This window comes from Mus caroli, chromosome 6 (genome assembly GCF_900094665.2).
Source record: "Mus caroli chromosome 6, CAROLI_EIJ_v1.1, whole genome shotgun sequence".
Lineage (NCBI taxonomy): Eukaryota > Metazoa > Chordata > Mammalia > Rodentia > Muridae > Mus > Mus caroli.
In genome coordinates this window covers 61583995-61599260 of record NC_034575.1, presented here as the reverse complement: position 1 = coordinate 61599260, position 15266 = coordinate 61583995, and the positions used below count along the sequence as shown (strand labels likewise).

At 41.4% G+C, this 15266-nt stretch overlaps 1 protein-coding gene across 1 annotated transcript in view; it reads left to right on the top strand.

The window, feature by feature from the left end:
- Nucleotides 1–15266, top strand: part of Il12rb2 (interleukin 12 receptor subunit beta 2) — an 80960-nt gene that overhangs the window by 28752 nt on the left and 36942 nt on the right. Inside the window, exon 8 of the mRNA XM_021165342.2 lies at nt 9816–9895. Within this exon, the coding sequence (XP_021021001.1) occupies nt 9816–9895 (80 nt within the window). The remainder of the gene's footprint in view (nt 1–9815; nt 9896–15266) is intronic.

Genomic DNA, 15266 nt, shown 5'->3' with positions numbered 1-15266 from the left:
AGGTGATGGGACATAATGCCAACCAGTCAGAACAGCAGACTCCAAGAGTGGCAATTTATCTTGAAAAGCTAAAGCAAACATCCTGGGGGAGCCAATGCCAAGGTGAAACACAATACTCAAGAGGAATCTAGGAGCCTTCTTGTATTTCTTCCCTGATATAAACCCAAGTTCCTCTTCCCACAAAACTCATATAATGAAGCCCTGATCACCAATGGGATGAAATTAGGAGATGGGACTTTTTAAAAAATATTTTATTTATATACATTTCAAATATTATCTCCCTTTCCAGTCTCCCTTCTGCAAACTCCCCACTAGCTCCCTTCCCCTTTGCTCTAAGAGGGTACTCACTCACACACACACACACACACACACACACACACACATACACACACACCTATTCCCACTTACCCCTTTAGAATCCACCTTCAATAGGGCAACAAGCCTCCACAGAACCAATTGATGCCAGATAAGGCAGTTCTCTGCTACATATGTAGTGGGAGCCATGGACTCACCCATGTATACTCTTTGGTTGAGACTCTGAGAGCTCTGTGAGGTCCTGTTAGAGATATTGCTGTTCTTCCTATAGGGTTGCAAACCCTTCAGTTCCTCAGTCTTTCCCCTAACTATCCCACTGGGGACCCCAGGCTCAGTCCAATGCTATCTGCATCTGTCTTGGTCAGGTGCTGGCAGAGCCTCTCAGAGAACAGCCATACCAGGCTCTGTCTACAAGCAGATCTTGGCATCAGCAGTAGTGTTGGGGTTTGGTGTCTGCAGACGAGATGGATCCCAAGGTGGATGGCCTTTCAGTCTCTGCTCCATTTTTTTGTTCCTGCATTTCCTGTTGACAGGGAAAATTCTGGCCTAAAAATTTTGAGATGTGCAGGTGGCCCCATCCCTCAACTGGAGGCCATACCTATCTACTGGGGGTGGTCTCTTCAGGTTCTGTCTCTCCTCTGTTGGGTATTTCAGCTAATGTAATCCACATTGGGTCCTGGAGGTGTCTCACATCACTGGCATCTGGGACTTTCTAGGGGTTCCCCATGTTCCCCATCCCCCACTGCTACATATTTCTATTCATTCTCCTGGCCCTCTGGAATTCTCTTCTGTCTCTTCCCATACCTGACCTTGCCACCCATTTCCTCCCCCAAACCCCCCACTGCCCTCTCCCACCCAGGTTCCTCCCTCCCTCTACCTCCTGTGATTATTTTGTTCCCCCTTCTAAGTTGGGATTGAAGCATTCACACTTCGGCCTTGCTTCTTGTTAAGCTTCATATGGTCTGTGAATTGCATTCTGATCTTTGGGCTAATATGCTCTTATCAATAAGTACACTACTATGTATGTCCTTTTGGGTCTGGGTTACCTCACTCAGGATGATATTTTCTAGTTCCATTCATTTGCCTGTAAAATTCATGAAGTTGTCATTTTTAATAGCTAAGTAGTATTCCATTGTGTAAATGTACCACAATTTCTATCCATTGAGGAACATCTGGGTTGTTTCCAGCTTCTGCCTACTATAAATAAAGCTGCTATGAACATAGTAGATCACATTTCCTTGTTATTTGTAGGATCATCTTTGGGGTATATGCCCAGTAGTAGTATAGCTGGACCTTCTCTGTAGAATTTTTGGGGTCACTTATGTATAATATCATATCATCCGTAAATACTGAAACTTTGAGTTCCTTCCTCAAAATGTGTATCTTTTTTACCTCCTTTTGTTGTCTAATTGCTCTAGTTAGAACTTTGAATACTAAGTCATTAGATATGCACTCACTGATAAGTGGATATTAGTCCAGAAACTTAGAATACCCAAGATACAATTTGCAAAACACAAGAAAATCAAGAAGAGGGAAGACCAATGGATGGATACTTCATTCCTCCTTAGAACAGGGAACAAAATACCCATGAAAGGAGTTACAAAGACAAAGTTTAGAGCTAAGATGAAAGGATGGACTATCCAGAGACTACCCCACCTGGGGATCTATCCCATAATCAGCCACCAAACCCAGACACTATTGCATATGCCAGAAAGATTTTGCTGAAGGGACCCTTTTATAGCTGTCTCATATGAGGCTAGGCCAGTGCCTGGCAAATACAGAAGTGGATGCTTACAGTCATCTATAAGATGGAACACAGGGCCCCCAGTGGAGAAGCTAGAGAAAGCACCCAAGGAGCTGAAGGGGTCTGCAACCCTATAGGTGGAACAACAATATGAACTAACCAGTACCCCAGAGCTCATGTCTCTAGCTGCATATGTAACAGAAGATGGCCTAGTCAGCCATCACTGGGAGGAAAGGTCCCTGGGTATTGCAAACTTTATATGCCCCAGTACAGGAGAATGCCAGGGCCAAGAAGGGGGAGTGGGTGGGTAGGGGAGCAGGGCAGAGGGAGGGTATAGGGAACTTTCGGGATAGCATTTGAAATGTATATAAAGAAAGTACCAAATAAATAAACTTTGAATGCTATATTGAATAAGTAGGAGAAGAGTGGGCAACTTTGTCTTGTCTTGATTTTAGTGGAATTGCTTCAAGTTTCTCTCCATTTAATTTGATATTAGCACTTCATTTGCTATATATTGATTTTATTGTGTTTAGGGACAAGCCTTGAATTCCTGATCTCTCCAAGACTTTTAACATGAAGTGGTGTTGTATTTTATCAAAGGCTTTTTCTGCATCTAGTAAGATTATCATGGGTTTTTTTTTTCCTTTGAGTTTTTTATATAGTGGATTACTTTGATGTATTTCCATATATTGAACCATCTCTGCCTCCGAGAGATGAAGCCTACTTGATCATGGTGAAGGATTATTTTGATGTGTTCTTGGATTCAGTTTTTGAGAATTTTATTGAGTATTCTTGCATTGATATTCATAAGCAAATTTGGTCTTAAGTTCTCTTTCTTTGTTGGGTCTTTGTGTGGTTTAGGTACCAGTGTAACTGTGGCTTCACAGAACAAATTAAGTAGTGTTCCTTCTGTTTCTGTTTTGTGGAATAGTTTGAAAAGTATTTGGTATTGGGTCTTCTTTGAAGATCTGAGAGAATTCTGCTCTAAAACCATCTGGCCCTAGGCTATTGGGGGGGGGGGACTTTTAATGACTGCTTCTATTTCCTTAGAGGTTGTGGGACTGTTTAGATGGTTTATCTGATCCTGATTTAACTTTGGTACCTGGTATCTGTCCATTTAATCCAGGTTTTCCAGTTTTGTTGAGTATAGCCTTTTGTAGTAGGATCTGATGGCTTTTTGAATTTCCTCAGTTTCTGTTGTTATGTCTTCCTTTTCATCTCTGATTTTGTTAAAACTAAACAAACTGTTTCTGTGCCCCTTAGTTGGTCTAACAGTTTAGCTATCTTGTTGATATTCCCAAAGAACCAGCTCTTAGTTTTGTTGATCTTGGTATAGTTCTCATTTCTAATTGGTTGATTTCAGTCATGAGTTTGATTATTTCCTGCTGTCTCCTCCTTTTAGGTGCATTTCCTTCTATTTGTTCTAGAGCTTTCAGATGTGCTGTTTAGTTGCTAGTGTAGGATCTCTCCAATTTCTTTATGAAGGCCCTTGCTGCTATGAGTTTTCCTCTTAGCACTGCTTTCATTGTGTCCCCTAAGTTTGGGTATACTGTGCCTTCATTTTTTATTGAATTCTAGAAAGTCTTTAATTTCTTTCTTTATTTCTTCCCTGACCAAGTTATCATTGAGTAGTTCCATTTCCATGTGTATGTGGGCTTTCTGTTGTTTTTGTTGTTATTGAAGAACAGCCTTAGTCCATAGTGATCTGATAGAATGCATAGAATTATTTCAATCTTCTTGTATCTGTTGAGTCTTGTTTTGCGTCCAATTTTAAGGTCAATTTGGAGAAGGTACCATGAAGTGCTGAGAAGAAGATATATTCTTTTGATTTAGAGTGAAATGTTCTGTAGATATCTGTTTAATCCATTTGTTTCCTAACTTCTGTTAGTTTCAATGTGTCTCTGTTTAGTTTTTGTTTCAATGAACTGTCCATTGGTGAGAGTGAGGTTTTTTAATCTCCCACTATTATTTTGTAAGGTTCAATGTGTGTTTTGAGCTTTAGTCAAGTTTCTTTTACAAATGTGGGTACTCTTGAATTTGGGGCACAGATGTTCAGAATTGAAAGTTCATCTTGGTGAATTTTTCCTTTGATGAATATGAAGTGTCCTTCCCCATCTCTTTTGATAGCTTTTGGTTAAAAGTCTATTTTTTTGAATATTAGAATGTCTACTCCAGCTTGTTTCTTGGGACCATTTGCTTAAAAACATGTTTTTCCAGCCTTTTCCTCTGAGGTACTGTCTGTCTTTGTCACTGAGGTGTGTTTTCATGTATGCAGCCAAATGTTGAGTCCTGTTTACATATCCAGTCTGTTACCCTATATCTTTTTATTGGTAAATTAAGCCCATCAGTGTTGAGAGATATTAAAGTCCAATGATTGTTAGTTCCTGTTATTTTTGCTAATAGAGGTCATAATGTTTGAGTGGTTCTCTTCTTTTTGGTTTGTTGTGAGAAGATTAATTTCTTGCTTTTCCTTGGGTTGGAGTTTTTCTTTTATTATCTTCTGCAGGGCTGGATTAGTGGGAAAATATATTTAAATTTGGTTTTGTCATGTAATATCTAGGATTCTCTATCTGTGCTGGTTGAGAGTTTTGCTAGGTATGGTAGCCTGGGCTGGCATTTGTGTTCTCTTTGGGTCTGCATGTTATCTGTACAAGATCTTCAGGCTTTTAGAGTTTCTGTTGAGAAGTTTGATGTAATTCTGATAGGTCTGCCTTTTTTTATTGCTCTTTTTAAATTTAATTTTATTTGTAATTCATTTTTTACACTCCATATTCCATTCCCCACCCCTCCCCACCCACCCTCTGACTGCTCCACATCCCATACATCCTCCTCACACCTCTGTCTCCATGTGGATGCACCCAAACCCCACTCCACCTGATTTCTAAACTCTCTGGGGCCTCCAGTTTCTTGAGGGTTAGATGCATCATCTCTGAATGAAAACAGAACTGGAAGTCTACTGTATGTGTGTTGGGGACCTCATATAAGCTGGTGAATGCTGTCTGTTTGGTGGTTCAGTGTTTGAAAGATCTCAGGGGTCCATACTAATTAAGATTGCTGGTCATCCTACAGAATTGCCCTCCTCCTCAGCTTCTTTCAGCCTTCCCTAACTCAACAACAGGGCTCAGCTGCTTCTGTCCATTGGTTGGGTGCAAATAATTACATCTGACTCTTTAAGCTGCTTGTTGGGTCTTTCAGAGGGCAGTCATGATAGATCCCTTTTTGTGAGTGTTTCATAGCCCCTGTAATAGTGTCAGGCCTTGGGACCTCCCCTTGAGCTGGATCCCACTTTGGGCCTGTCACTGGACCTTCTTTTCCTCCGGCTCCTCTCCATTTCCATCCCTGTAACTCTTTCAGACAGAAACAGTTATAGGTCAGAGGTGTGACTGTGGGATGGCAACCCAATCCCTCACTTGATGTCCTGTCTTCCTGCTGGAAGTGGCTCTATAAGTTGCCTCTCCCTACTGTCGGGCATTTCATCAAAGGTTCTTCCCTGAGTCCTGGGAGTCTCTCACATCGCAGGTCTAGACCTGCCTTTATATGTTATTTGGCCTTTTCCTCTTACTGCTTTTAATATTATTCTTTTTTCTGTGCTTTTAGTGTTTTGATTATTATGTGACAGGAGGAATTTCTTTTCTAGTCCAATCTATTTGGTCTTATGTAGGCTTCTTAAATACAGTTCATGGCTATCTCTTTCTTTAGGGTAAGGAAGTTTTCTTCTATGATTTTTTTGAAGATGTTTTCTGGCCCTTTGATTTGGGAATCTTCACTCTCTTCTGTACATGTTATTCTTAGGTCTGGTCTTTACATTGAGTCCTGAATTTCCTGGATGTTTTGAGTTAGAAGCTTTTTGCACTTTGTATTTTCTTTGACTGTTGTGTCTATATCTTCTATGGTATCTTCTACACCTGAGATTCTCTCTTCTATCTCTTATATTCTGTTGGTGATGCTTGCATATGTAACTCCTGATCTCTTTCCTAGGTTTTCCATCTCCAGGGGTGCCTTACTTTGTGATTTCTTTATTGTTTCTATTTCCATTTTTTAGATCCTGGGTGGTTTTTTCAATTCCTTCACCTGTTTGATTGTGTTTTCCTGTATTTCTTTAAGGTATTTATGTGTTTTCTCTTTAAGGGTTTCTACCTGTTTACCTTCGTGTTCTCCTGTATTTCTTTAAGAAAGGTATTTATGTCCTCCTTAAGGTCCTCTATCATCTTCATGAGATGGGATTTTTAGGTCAGAATCTTGCTTTTCAGGTGTGTTAGGGTATCCAGGGCTTGTTGTGGTGGGAGAACTGAGTTCTGATGATGCCAAGTGCCATTGGTTTTTGTTGCTTATGTTCTTGTGCTTGCCTCTCACTTTCTGGTTATCACTGGTGTTAATTGACCTTGTTTTCTCAGTCTGGAGCCTGTCCCTCCCAGGAGCCTGATTATGATGGATCTCCTTGAGTAAAGCTGTCACTGGGTATGGTGTGGGCAGGGGGAACTGGAGCACCCGATCTGCCCCTGGGCACAGTTGCAGAACAGAAGGACAATGTGTCTCCTGCAGAGCAGATAGGTCCTGTACCCTTTGGGCTCCATGGTAGTCCCAGTTAGGCCTGGTATTAGGGCAGGTAGTCTCATCTGTGAGCCTGGTTGTGACAGACCTCCTAGGAGTCAAGCTGTCTGTGGGGGTCTTTTGTTTGGTTTGGTTTTTTGGGTTTTGGGGTTTTTTTGATGGGGTGAGGGGAGACTGTAGCACACGATCTGTCTCAAACCAGAAGGAAGATGTGTAGGAGATGGTACTTTTTCCAGTAATTGAGTTATGAATATGGAACCTTCATGTATGAGATCCTTGCCCTCACAAGAAGAAAAAAAATATCTGTCTCCTACTCCACCACTTCCTGTTTGAGGGTTCAGCAAAAAGGCTACCACACCAAGCAGGCATCAGATCTGACAGAGCCTGGATCTTCACTCTCAGCCTCTAGAACCATATAATGGGTGTGTATTGTTCAAACCATCCATTCTACACTTGGTTCTTGGGGGTGGGGTCTTTGTTTGGTTGGTTTGGTTTGGTTTGGTTTGGTTTGGTTGTTTTTAAGAGCCGTCTGACTTAAGGTGCTTTGTCTTGGATTTACAGCCTTCAAGGTCTTGCAGTGAGGAAAAGAGATATTGCCTCATTGTTGTTGTTGTTGTTGTTTTATCTCTTGTACTGTCTTTCTCTTCTCGGTCTCATCTGTAATCTCATTGCAAGTAAGGCAACAATATTAGCACTTCCAGATCCAACACTTGTCTCAAATACTGTCACATTGCCAATATGTTCTTAGCCTTGTCATTGCTTCCCATTGGTAGCTCTGTCCTGAACTGTGCATTTCTCATCCATGTGGCTCTAAACAACATCTAGCTTTCCTTGTTTGAGCTTTATGTAATTTACTTTCTCTGTATATCCTACAACCCACACTTCCCATCAGTACCCTAACAATTCCTTCATTGTAGGATGGATGAATAAGCACGAGAAAACTAGAATGCTTTGTTCCTTCACCATTTTCTCACATGTAATGTCTCCAGAAAAATAAAAAAAAGCAACATCCGCTTGACTCGGGATGCTATGAAATGCAATGATATGAGAGCAGAGAAGTGACCTTTAGACCTGGTGACTTGGACAGCCACACAATCAATGTATATGGAGGAAGGGATTTCACACACCATGGTCTGGGAGTAAATATGAAATGAGGGAGTGAAGACAGCAACAATGTCTACCTCTTTTCCAAAAGTTCAATGAAAGACAGAGATGCGGGGCAGTAGCTGGGAAGTATTTGGTATTAAGAAACTCACAGGGTTTTTTTGTTTTGTTTTGTTTTGTTTTTTGTTTTTTGTTGTTTTTCTCTTAGATATCAGACACAATCCAGCTTATATGAAAAACTATGACAAGAGTCCCAGGGAGGGGCCATGGGTGATCCAGGGAAGGCAATCTGAGTCCTGTACAGAAAGAGAACACCACTAAAGCTTTACTTATACTTGTTCTTGAGTTTGTGGAGGGGACATAAGTGCAGAATTTGATTCCTAGTCTATAATAATCTGTTAGGTGCTGGATCTTTAGTAAGCAATCCAGTGAGTAATGCCTTCAAATTTGTTGCCAATATGTAATTAGATGAAGGCCTTACTGCTGGGAACAAGTCAACTGATTTTGACATGGAACACACCCAGTCCTAATTACACGGTCAGTGCCTGGACTGTGGAATTTGTGGAATTTGTTCAACACAGCAAACTGCAATGGGAAAAACAGGCTCTTCGGTGATAACAAGAGTGGTCTCTTTTCTCAGCTTTGCCAGTTATCAGCTTTGAGTCTTGTTCATCTGGTTTTGCCAACTTCCTCATCCACAAGTGTGCAGAAGGTCTTATCATGTGAGACATCTGTATCAGAAGAGGGCTCAATGAGAACATGTGCATGATAGTGGCCAAACTTTACCTTGTACTTTAGATTGGTTAGTGTCAGTTGCCTGTACTGTTTAATTTTTTGCACCTGGACTATCAGATCTGTGTCACCCTTTCAAGCCCTGAAGAATGAAGAGCATTTCAGAATCCTTTATGAAAATTTTTCTCATCTTGCAGTTCTCACTGCAAGGGCTTACGGTACACCTAGTGGGAAGAGAAGGGGAAGAAAAAAAACTTTAAGTAAAAACACAAGTAGATGATTAAGAGGAGAGGGAGAGAGGAAGAGAGGATGAGGAGGATATGTGGGAGAGAGGGAAGGAAGAAAGGGGGGAGGAAGAGAGGTGGGGTGGGAGTTACAAAGGAAGAGAACAGTCACAGAAGAGGCCCAGAGGCCTGCCTGATGGGGGAATGCACCTATTACCTATCTGTTCTGGTTGAGAGAAACATTATTCCAGAAGGAAAGCCAGTGTTGCCTCACCTCAAACACACTGCAAGTTTCACTGTGAAGGAAGTTGGGTTGGAGCAATAGCAGCTGAGTTCAGTGGTTGTACTGACTGTACTCCTAGCTAGCAAATCTATCAAGTAGGAGAGAACAAATGCATACATGTGCACACTTGTTTGTGTGTGTGTGTGTGTGCGCGCGCGCATGCTCATAAACACACACACACACAGCACAGGGTTGATATTCTATCACTTTTTAAAATGTGTCTGCCTTTCTCAAGTTCATTAATACTATATTCAGCCATTGTCTTAGAGCATCAAGTTCAGCTTGTGTTTTGACATCAAATACATAGCATTGCCTGGTTTGCTCATTCATTACTGAGCAATGTTTACTACATCCTAGATACTGTCCTAGGTACTGTGACTTTTAAGGTAAATAAGATGTGCCTTCCCTCCAAGTATATCACACCAAGTAACTGCTCTTCACTCTAAATTTCAAACTGGGGTGAAGATAAATCTTGCCATTTTTCTTTGTGTTTTATGTCCTTATCATATCTTGATTTTATTTATATCCTTATTTTCCCACATTCCAATTAAAAAAAGAGAAAGATAACCACATATACCTTGATTTTTTTAACTTCAGTACCTTACAATGAAACGTGGATTAACATATTTTAAAGGTAAATTAGGAAATAACTTTTCTTCTCAATATTTTTAATTTTTTTCTTTTCAAAGTACCCATCTTTTTTTTTAACTTTTGTGCCAAAAGTATACATGTTTGCTTTTGAGTAAAAGAAAACAGAAATTAGTCTATAATAATTTCCAGAATTTTTTGTTGACTTTTAAAGGTTTTTCTATTATGTACATATTTATGTGAAAATCTGTTTTTCACCTCTTACTCTTGTTAGAGCCTGTTGGGATATTAGACATCTGGTACATGAAGCAAGACATCGACTATGACAGACAGCAGATCTCTCTTTTCTGGAAGGTAAGCTTTCAATGTGAAATTCAAGGAGACTATTAACTTAAGCGAGTCTGAGAGCATGTCCTTATGCTTCCACTGTGATTTTGAAATAGCACGCTGGGAACACATGTGCTCAGACAATTCCATGATACCTGCTCTAATGTCCTCAGCACTCACCCCACCTCTGTGCCCAGCATTTCTTCCTCTAAATTATACCTTCCCCTTTAGCACCACTCTTTCAAAACTGTGCTCAGCAGAGACTTTCCATCCTGTTGAGTCATCCTTGGGAAATAAAAGATGAGAAAGTTGTGGGTGTGGATGTTCAGGAATTTTTCCCACAGCTATTGAAAGAGCAAAGATTTTAAGTAGTCAAAAATAACCTAAATGGTATTGGAAAGCAATCGCTGCTCAGAGGTAAAACAGGAACAACAGAACACAGGAGGATCCTGCCTTTCTTATGAAGAATCAAAGCTGCACCTGAGCTGAAAGCCACCATTACCACCTCATTTAACTCTTATGAGCCCAGTGGGTTAGGCATTAGATATTCAGCTACCAGATGAAATGCCAAGTGTCGTGGGAAGGCAGAGCATGACTAGCTAGGGTCATCCAGACATTAGAGATGAGGACTTGAGAGCCTCTCTAAAACTTTATCTGCTGCTTGATGAGTCATCTTTGTTGAGTCAAAATACAGTTTGAACTCAGCTTTGACCTGCATATCGACAGTGCAAGGTTTCCAGGTGAGGTATCCTATACTTGATTTCGCAAAGTTCCTTCCCAGCTCTCCCTACCACACACACACAGAGTGCGTCTGTCTGATACAAGAGAATCTATTAAAAAATAACTTGTTGCATCATGACCAAGCCTTTCACTTTGAAATTATCAATGCAGTTCAAACTGAAGCTGCTTTCAAGAACAGTGCTCAAAGTAAGCTATGCAGAGAGAGTCATAACTTGTGAATGAAAACTCCAGATTGGGTGCTGTTCAATGATACCCAGATGATACCACACTGGGAAGAGGGCTAGAGGATGTGCATATGAGTGTCTTATTCAAGGTTTCTAGTGCTGCACAAACATCATGACCAAGAAGCAAGTAAGGGAGTAAAGGGTTTATTCAGCTTACATTTCCACGTTGCTGTTTTATCACCAAAGGAAGTCAGGACTGGAACTCAAGCAGGTCAGGAAGCAGGAGCTTGTGCAGAGAGCATGGAAGGATGTTACTTACCGGCTTGCTTCCCCTGGCTTGCTCAGCTTACTTTCCTATAGAACCCAAGACTACCAGCCCAGAGATGGTACCACCCAAAAGGGGCCCTCCCCACTTGGTCACTAATTGAGAAAACGCCCCACAGCTGGATCTCATGGAGGTATTTCCCCAAATGAAGCTCCTTTTTCTGTGATAGCTCCAGCCTGTGTCAAATTGACACACAAAACCAGCCAATACAATGAGTTTTCTTCTTTAACAACACAGATACCCACCATAACTGCAAAGAGGAGTACCAAGGAAGTCCAAAGTAGAACTACACTAGCCTGTGAAGACAGTTACAGAGTTGTTATTCTTGAATGAAAGGAAATGTGAAATTGTTCTTACACTTTCTTTGGTAGGGTATTTACCTTAGAGGAATAAGTAGGTGTTGAGTGGGTGCAGCCCCTGCAGGAACTGAGTATGTATGGGTGCAGGTATAAGTGTACTCATATGTATATCTGTGGGTGGGTGTGTTATGAGATTGTTTCATGAATGTGTGAATGTGTTTGTATGTACATAAAGGATAAGTGTATACATAGGAGTTTGTATGTATAAGATAGCAATCCTGTGAGAATGTAGATAGGAATGGTGTGTGAGTGAATGAGTGAGTGAATGAGTGAGGATGTGAGAGGGTAAGTTTATATATGTGTCCAGAGGATGGTCTAAAGTGTGTGGATATGTGCCTGTATGGATGTGTGCCTGTGTGAATGTGTGTCTATGTGAGTGTGTGCCTGTGTGTGTGCCTGTGTGGATGTGTGCCTGTGTGGACACTAAGATGAGAAAGACTTCACTTCTTCATTAAGTTTCCACAGTTCATCACTTTCTCATGTCTCAGTTTCTCCTGAAGACTCCATTTCTTTCAAAAAAAATCTTGTACTTGGTAATTTTTTAAATTTATTAATATCACATGTGTGCACATGCACAGACATGTTCATGAAAGTCAGAAGACTTGGTAGAATCAGTTCTCCTCTTCCACCATCTGGGTCACAGGGTTCTAACTCAGGTCCTCAGCCATGGGGCTAGTGCCTTTTCCTGCTTATGGGCCCAATATCCTGTAAGTTTTTAGCCATAGCTATTTTTAAAAGTGTTATCAATCATGAAGCCCAAGTGTTTGATATAATCTAAGAAATATAAGAAATGCAGTACAGAAGAAATGCTACAATACAAGATCTGTGACAGGCTCTGCAGCATGGCCCCTTTACCAGGGGCATCCTGCCAGCCTCTGCCTACTGGCCAAGGTTCCATGCCATTTGCTCTGCTTGGATACCTGCTTAAACCTATGACTCCCACGTGCCTTTCTCCCAGGATAACACACCATGCATCCTTTAAAGGGAAGTTACCTTCAACGTGTGGGTTTATATGAGGACTGAAAGAAATTTGGCAATGTGTTAAAAATCACATTAGCCTTTATACTTGTCTCTTGATTTCTTCAGTCTTGACAAAGCACTCATGTTTGAGGCCCATTGATGTGGAATCGCAGTGTCTGTGTCCAAATGAATCTCATGAACTCATTCATTGTGCCATTCAAACAAGCATAGCTTTTCAGAGCTTTACACTTGCTGCCTGGTAGGATGTAGAAGCCGTACCCTGGCCTTGAATCCTAAAGCTCACAGGCCAGCAGGGAAGCAGACATAGACACAGGGTGACAAGGATGCATGCCTAGGAAGAGTTCAAGAGTAAACCAAGAGATTCTGGTCAATCACCCAATAGATCCGGAATAAATAATAAGAAACCGTGGAGGGATGTCACAGCCACTGAGGCTAGAGCTAGACCCAGAATCATGAGTTCCCCAGGACAGGGGTGAGAGAACACTTGTTGGGAGACCTAGAACTGAAACTTCATTATGAAAAGTATGACCTTAATGAACCACTGTTCTGTATAAATGAAAGACAAGCCACTGATAAGAACCATGTGTGGGCTTTAAAATGTTCTTCTAGCCATACTTAACTTGTTTTGACTTGAGTTTTAGTTTCAGGGGGATTATGTTGTTGTTTGGTTGTTTGTTGTTTAAGACAGGGCTTCAGGTTGACCTTGAACGCTCTCTAGTGTCTAGGGTGGCTTAGAACCTGAAGCGATCGACCTGCCGCAGGTTTTGAAACACTGAAATTACAGACCTTCTCAAAATAACGACAGCAAACAAACAAAAATCAACAACAAGAGCAATGGTGAAATGTTGATTTTACTGCAGGGTTCCATGCTCTCCTCTTTCCTTTCCAGTCCTTGCCCTCTCAGTTACCAACACAACATTTCCAAGGATATTTACCTTGGAAAGAAAAGGTTGCTCTTCCCCAGTTGCTAACTACACATTATTCCAGCTAAAAGGTAAGGGGTTCTGATTAGAGAGCAGAAAGTGGCCAAGGACGAAAATGATGCCATTGAGGGCAGAGAGTTACCAAACTAGAAAGCAGAAACAGAAGAGAAAATAGTTCTATTTCATAAAAGGTTCCCATACTTTATAGCATTTCTAGCTGCAAAGCAAGATAGAAATCATGACACCAGGCAATGGCCATGAGATTACATTCTTGAGTCAATCAGCTCAGAAGCACCTTGGGTATAGCTCATATAAATGCTAGCTGGTCCAGCTAAGAGTCTATCTTCTAGTATAAAGAAATCTGTACTACCTAGTTCAAGTTCTCTGTTTCTCTGTCATGTGATGTGTGTGTGTGCGCACATGTGTATGGGTCTGTGTGTGTATTTCTATGTTTATATATCTGTGGTATATATATGTGTAAGTAATGTGTGTGTGTGTGTGTGTGTGTGCTGTCGGTGTGTGTGTGTGTGTGTGCTGTCTGTGTGTTATAAGTTTTTAGTTTATTTTGACCATTTCATATACATATACAATATAGTTATTTAATGTCATATATGCACACAATGTATTTTGCCAAGATTCACACCCATTATCCTCTGTTGCCTACCTCCAGCCCCCAACACACACACACACACACACACACACACACACACACACACTAAACTCCTTGTTTCTTCCTAACTAGCTCTGCTCACACTTTCAGGTCTTTGTTCATGTGTGTGTGACCCACTGAGTTCAACTAAGCTGGTATACACAAGCATGGTAGAGTGTTATTTACTGGAGGCTGTGCAATTTGCAGTGGCTACACCACTGAGGAAAATGACTCCCTGCCATAGCAACCCACTAAAGAAGCTCCTTGGGAGCCGGGTGTGGTGGTGCACGCCTTTAATCCCAGCACTTGGGAGGCAGAGGCAGGTGGATTTCTGAGTTTGAAGCCAGCCTGGTCTACAGAGTGAGTTCCAGGACAGCCAGGGCTATACAGAGAAACCCTGTCTCGAAAAAAACAAACAAACAAACAAAAAGACCAGAAGCTCCTCAAGGAGGCGTAAGCACTCACGAGTCTCCCCTATCCTGGATGGGATGCTGACAGACTTAATCTTGCACATGTCTTGTTCAGGTAACCACGGCTACTGTGATTTTATAATCTCAGTTACCAAAAGACAGTGTTTTACAACATCCTTCGTCTTCCCAACTCACTGGGCATTGAAGGGAATGATAGAGATGCCCCGTTTGAGTCTGAGCACTCAACAGTCACTTATTCTTAGCCTTGTTGCCAGTTATGGGTGTTTGCCTTAACCATGCCCACTTCCCTTCTGCTAAAGAGCAGTACTGGCCTATGGGTAGAAATAGAAATACTGGGAAGGCATTTTGACAGTGTGTCCATTTAAGAAACAATGGGTACATTCCCTGTGTGTTCTCCCCAACCACTGGCTTTTGGCCAGTTTATATACTGGATATGGATTCTCTCCTAAAAACAGGCCTCAACTCCAAACAGGAAGTTATTACTTGATATCTTGCCCTCCAACAGATGGAAGAGTGCTATACTCTTCCATCAGTGAGTACATTTGCCTCACAGGAGCCACATCAGGGTAAGACTGTTGATGACATTCCCCTAGTGGCCTGAATTGTGTCTTCTGGGACTGGGAACATTAGATAACAGAGGAGAAGATTCCATCTTGATTTCACTGTGCCCTACCACCGAAGTATGTGTTGTCTTCAACAATACCTTCAACAATTCAACAATGGTGATATCTTACAATCTAGTTCTAGTGGGCAACCAAGCAAAATAGTAATAGCCTGAATTGGTTTAGGGGGACCTCTCGACCTCCCTGACCTTTCTAATTCAAA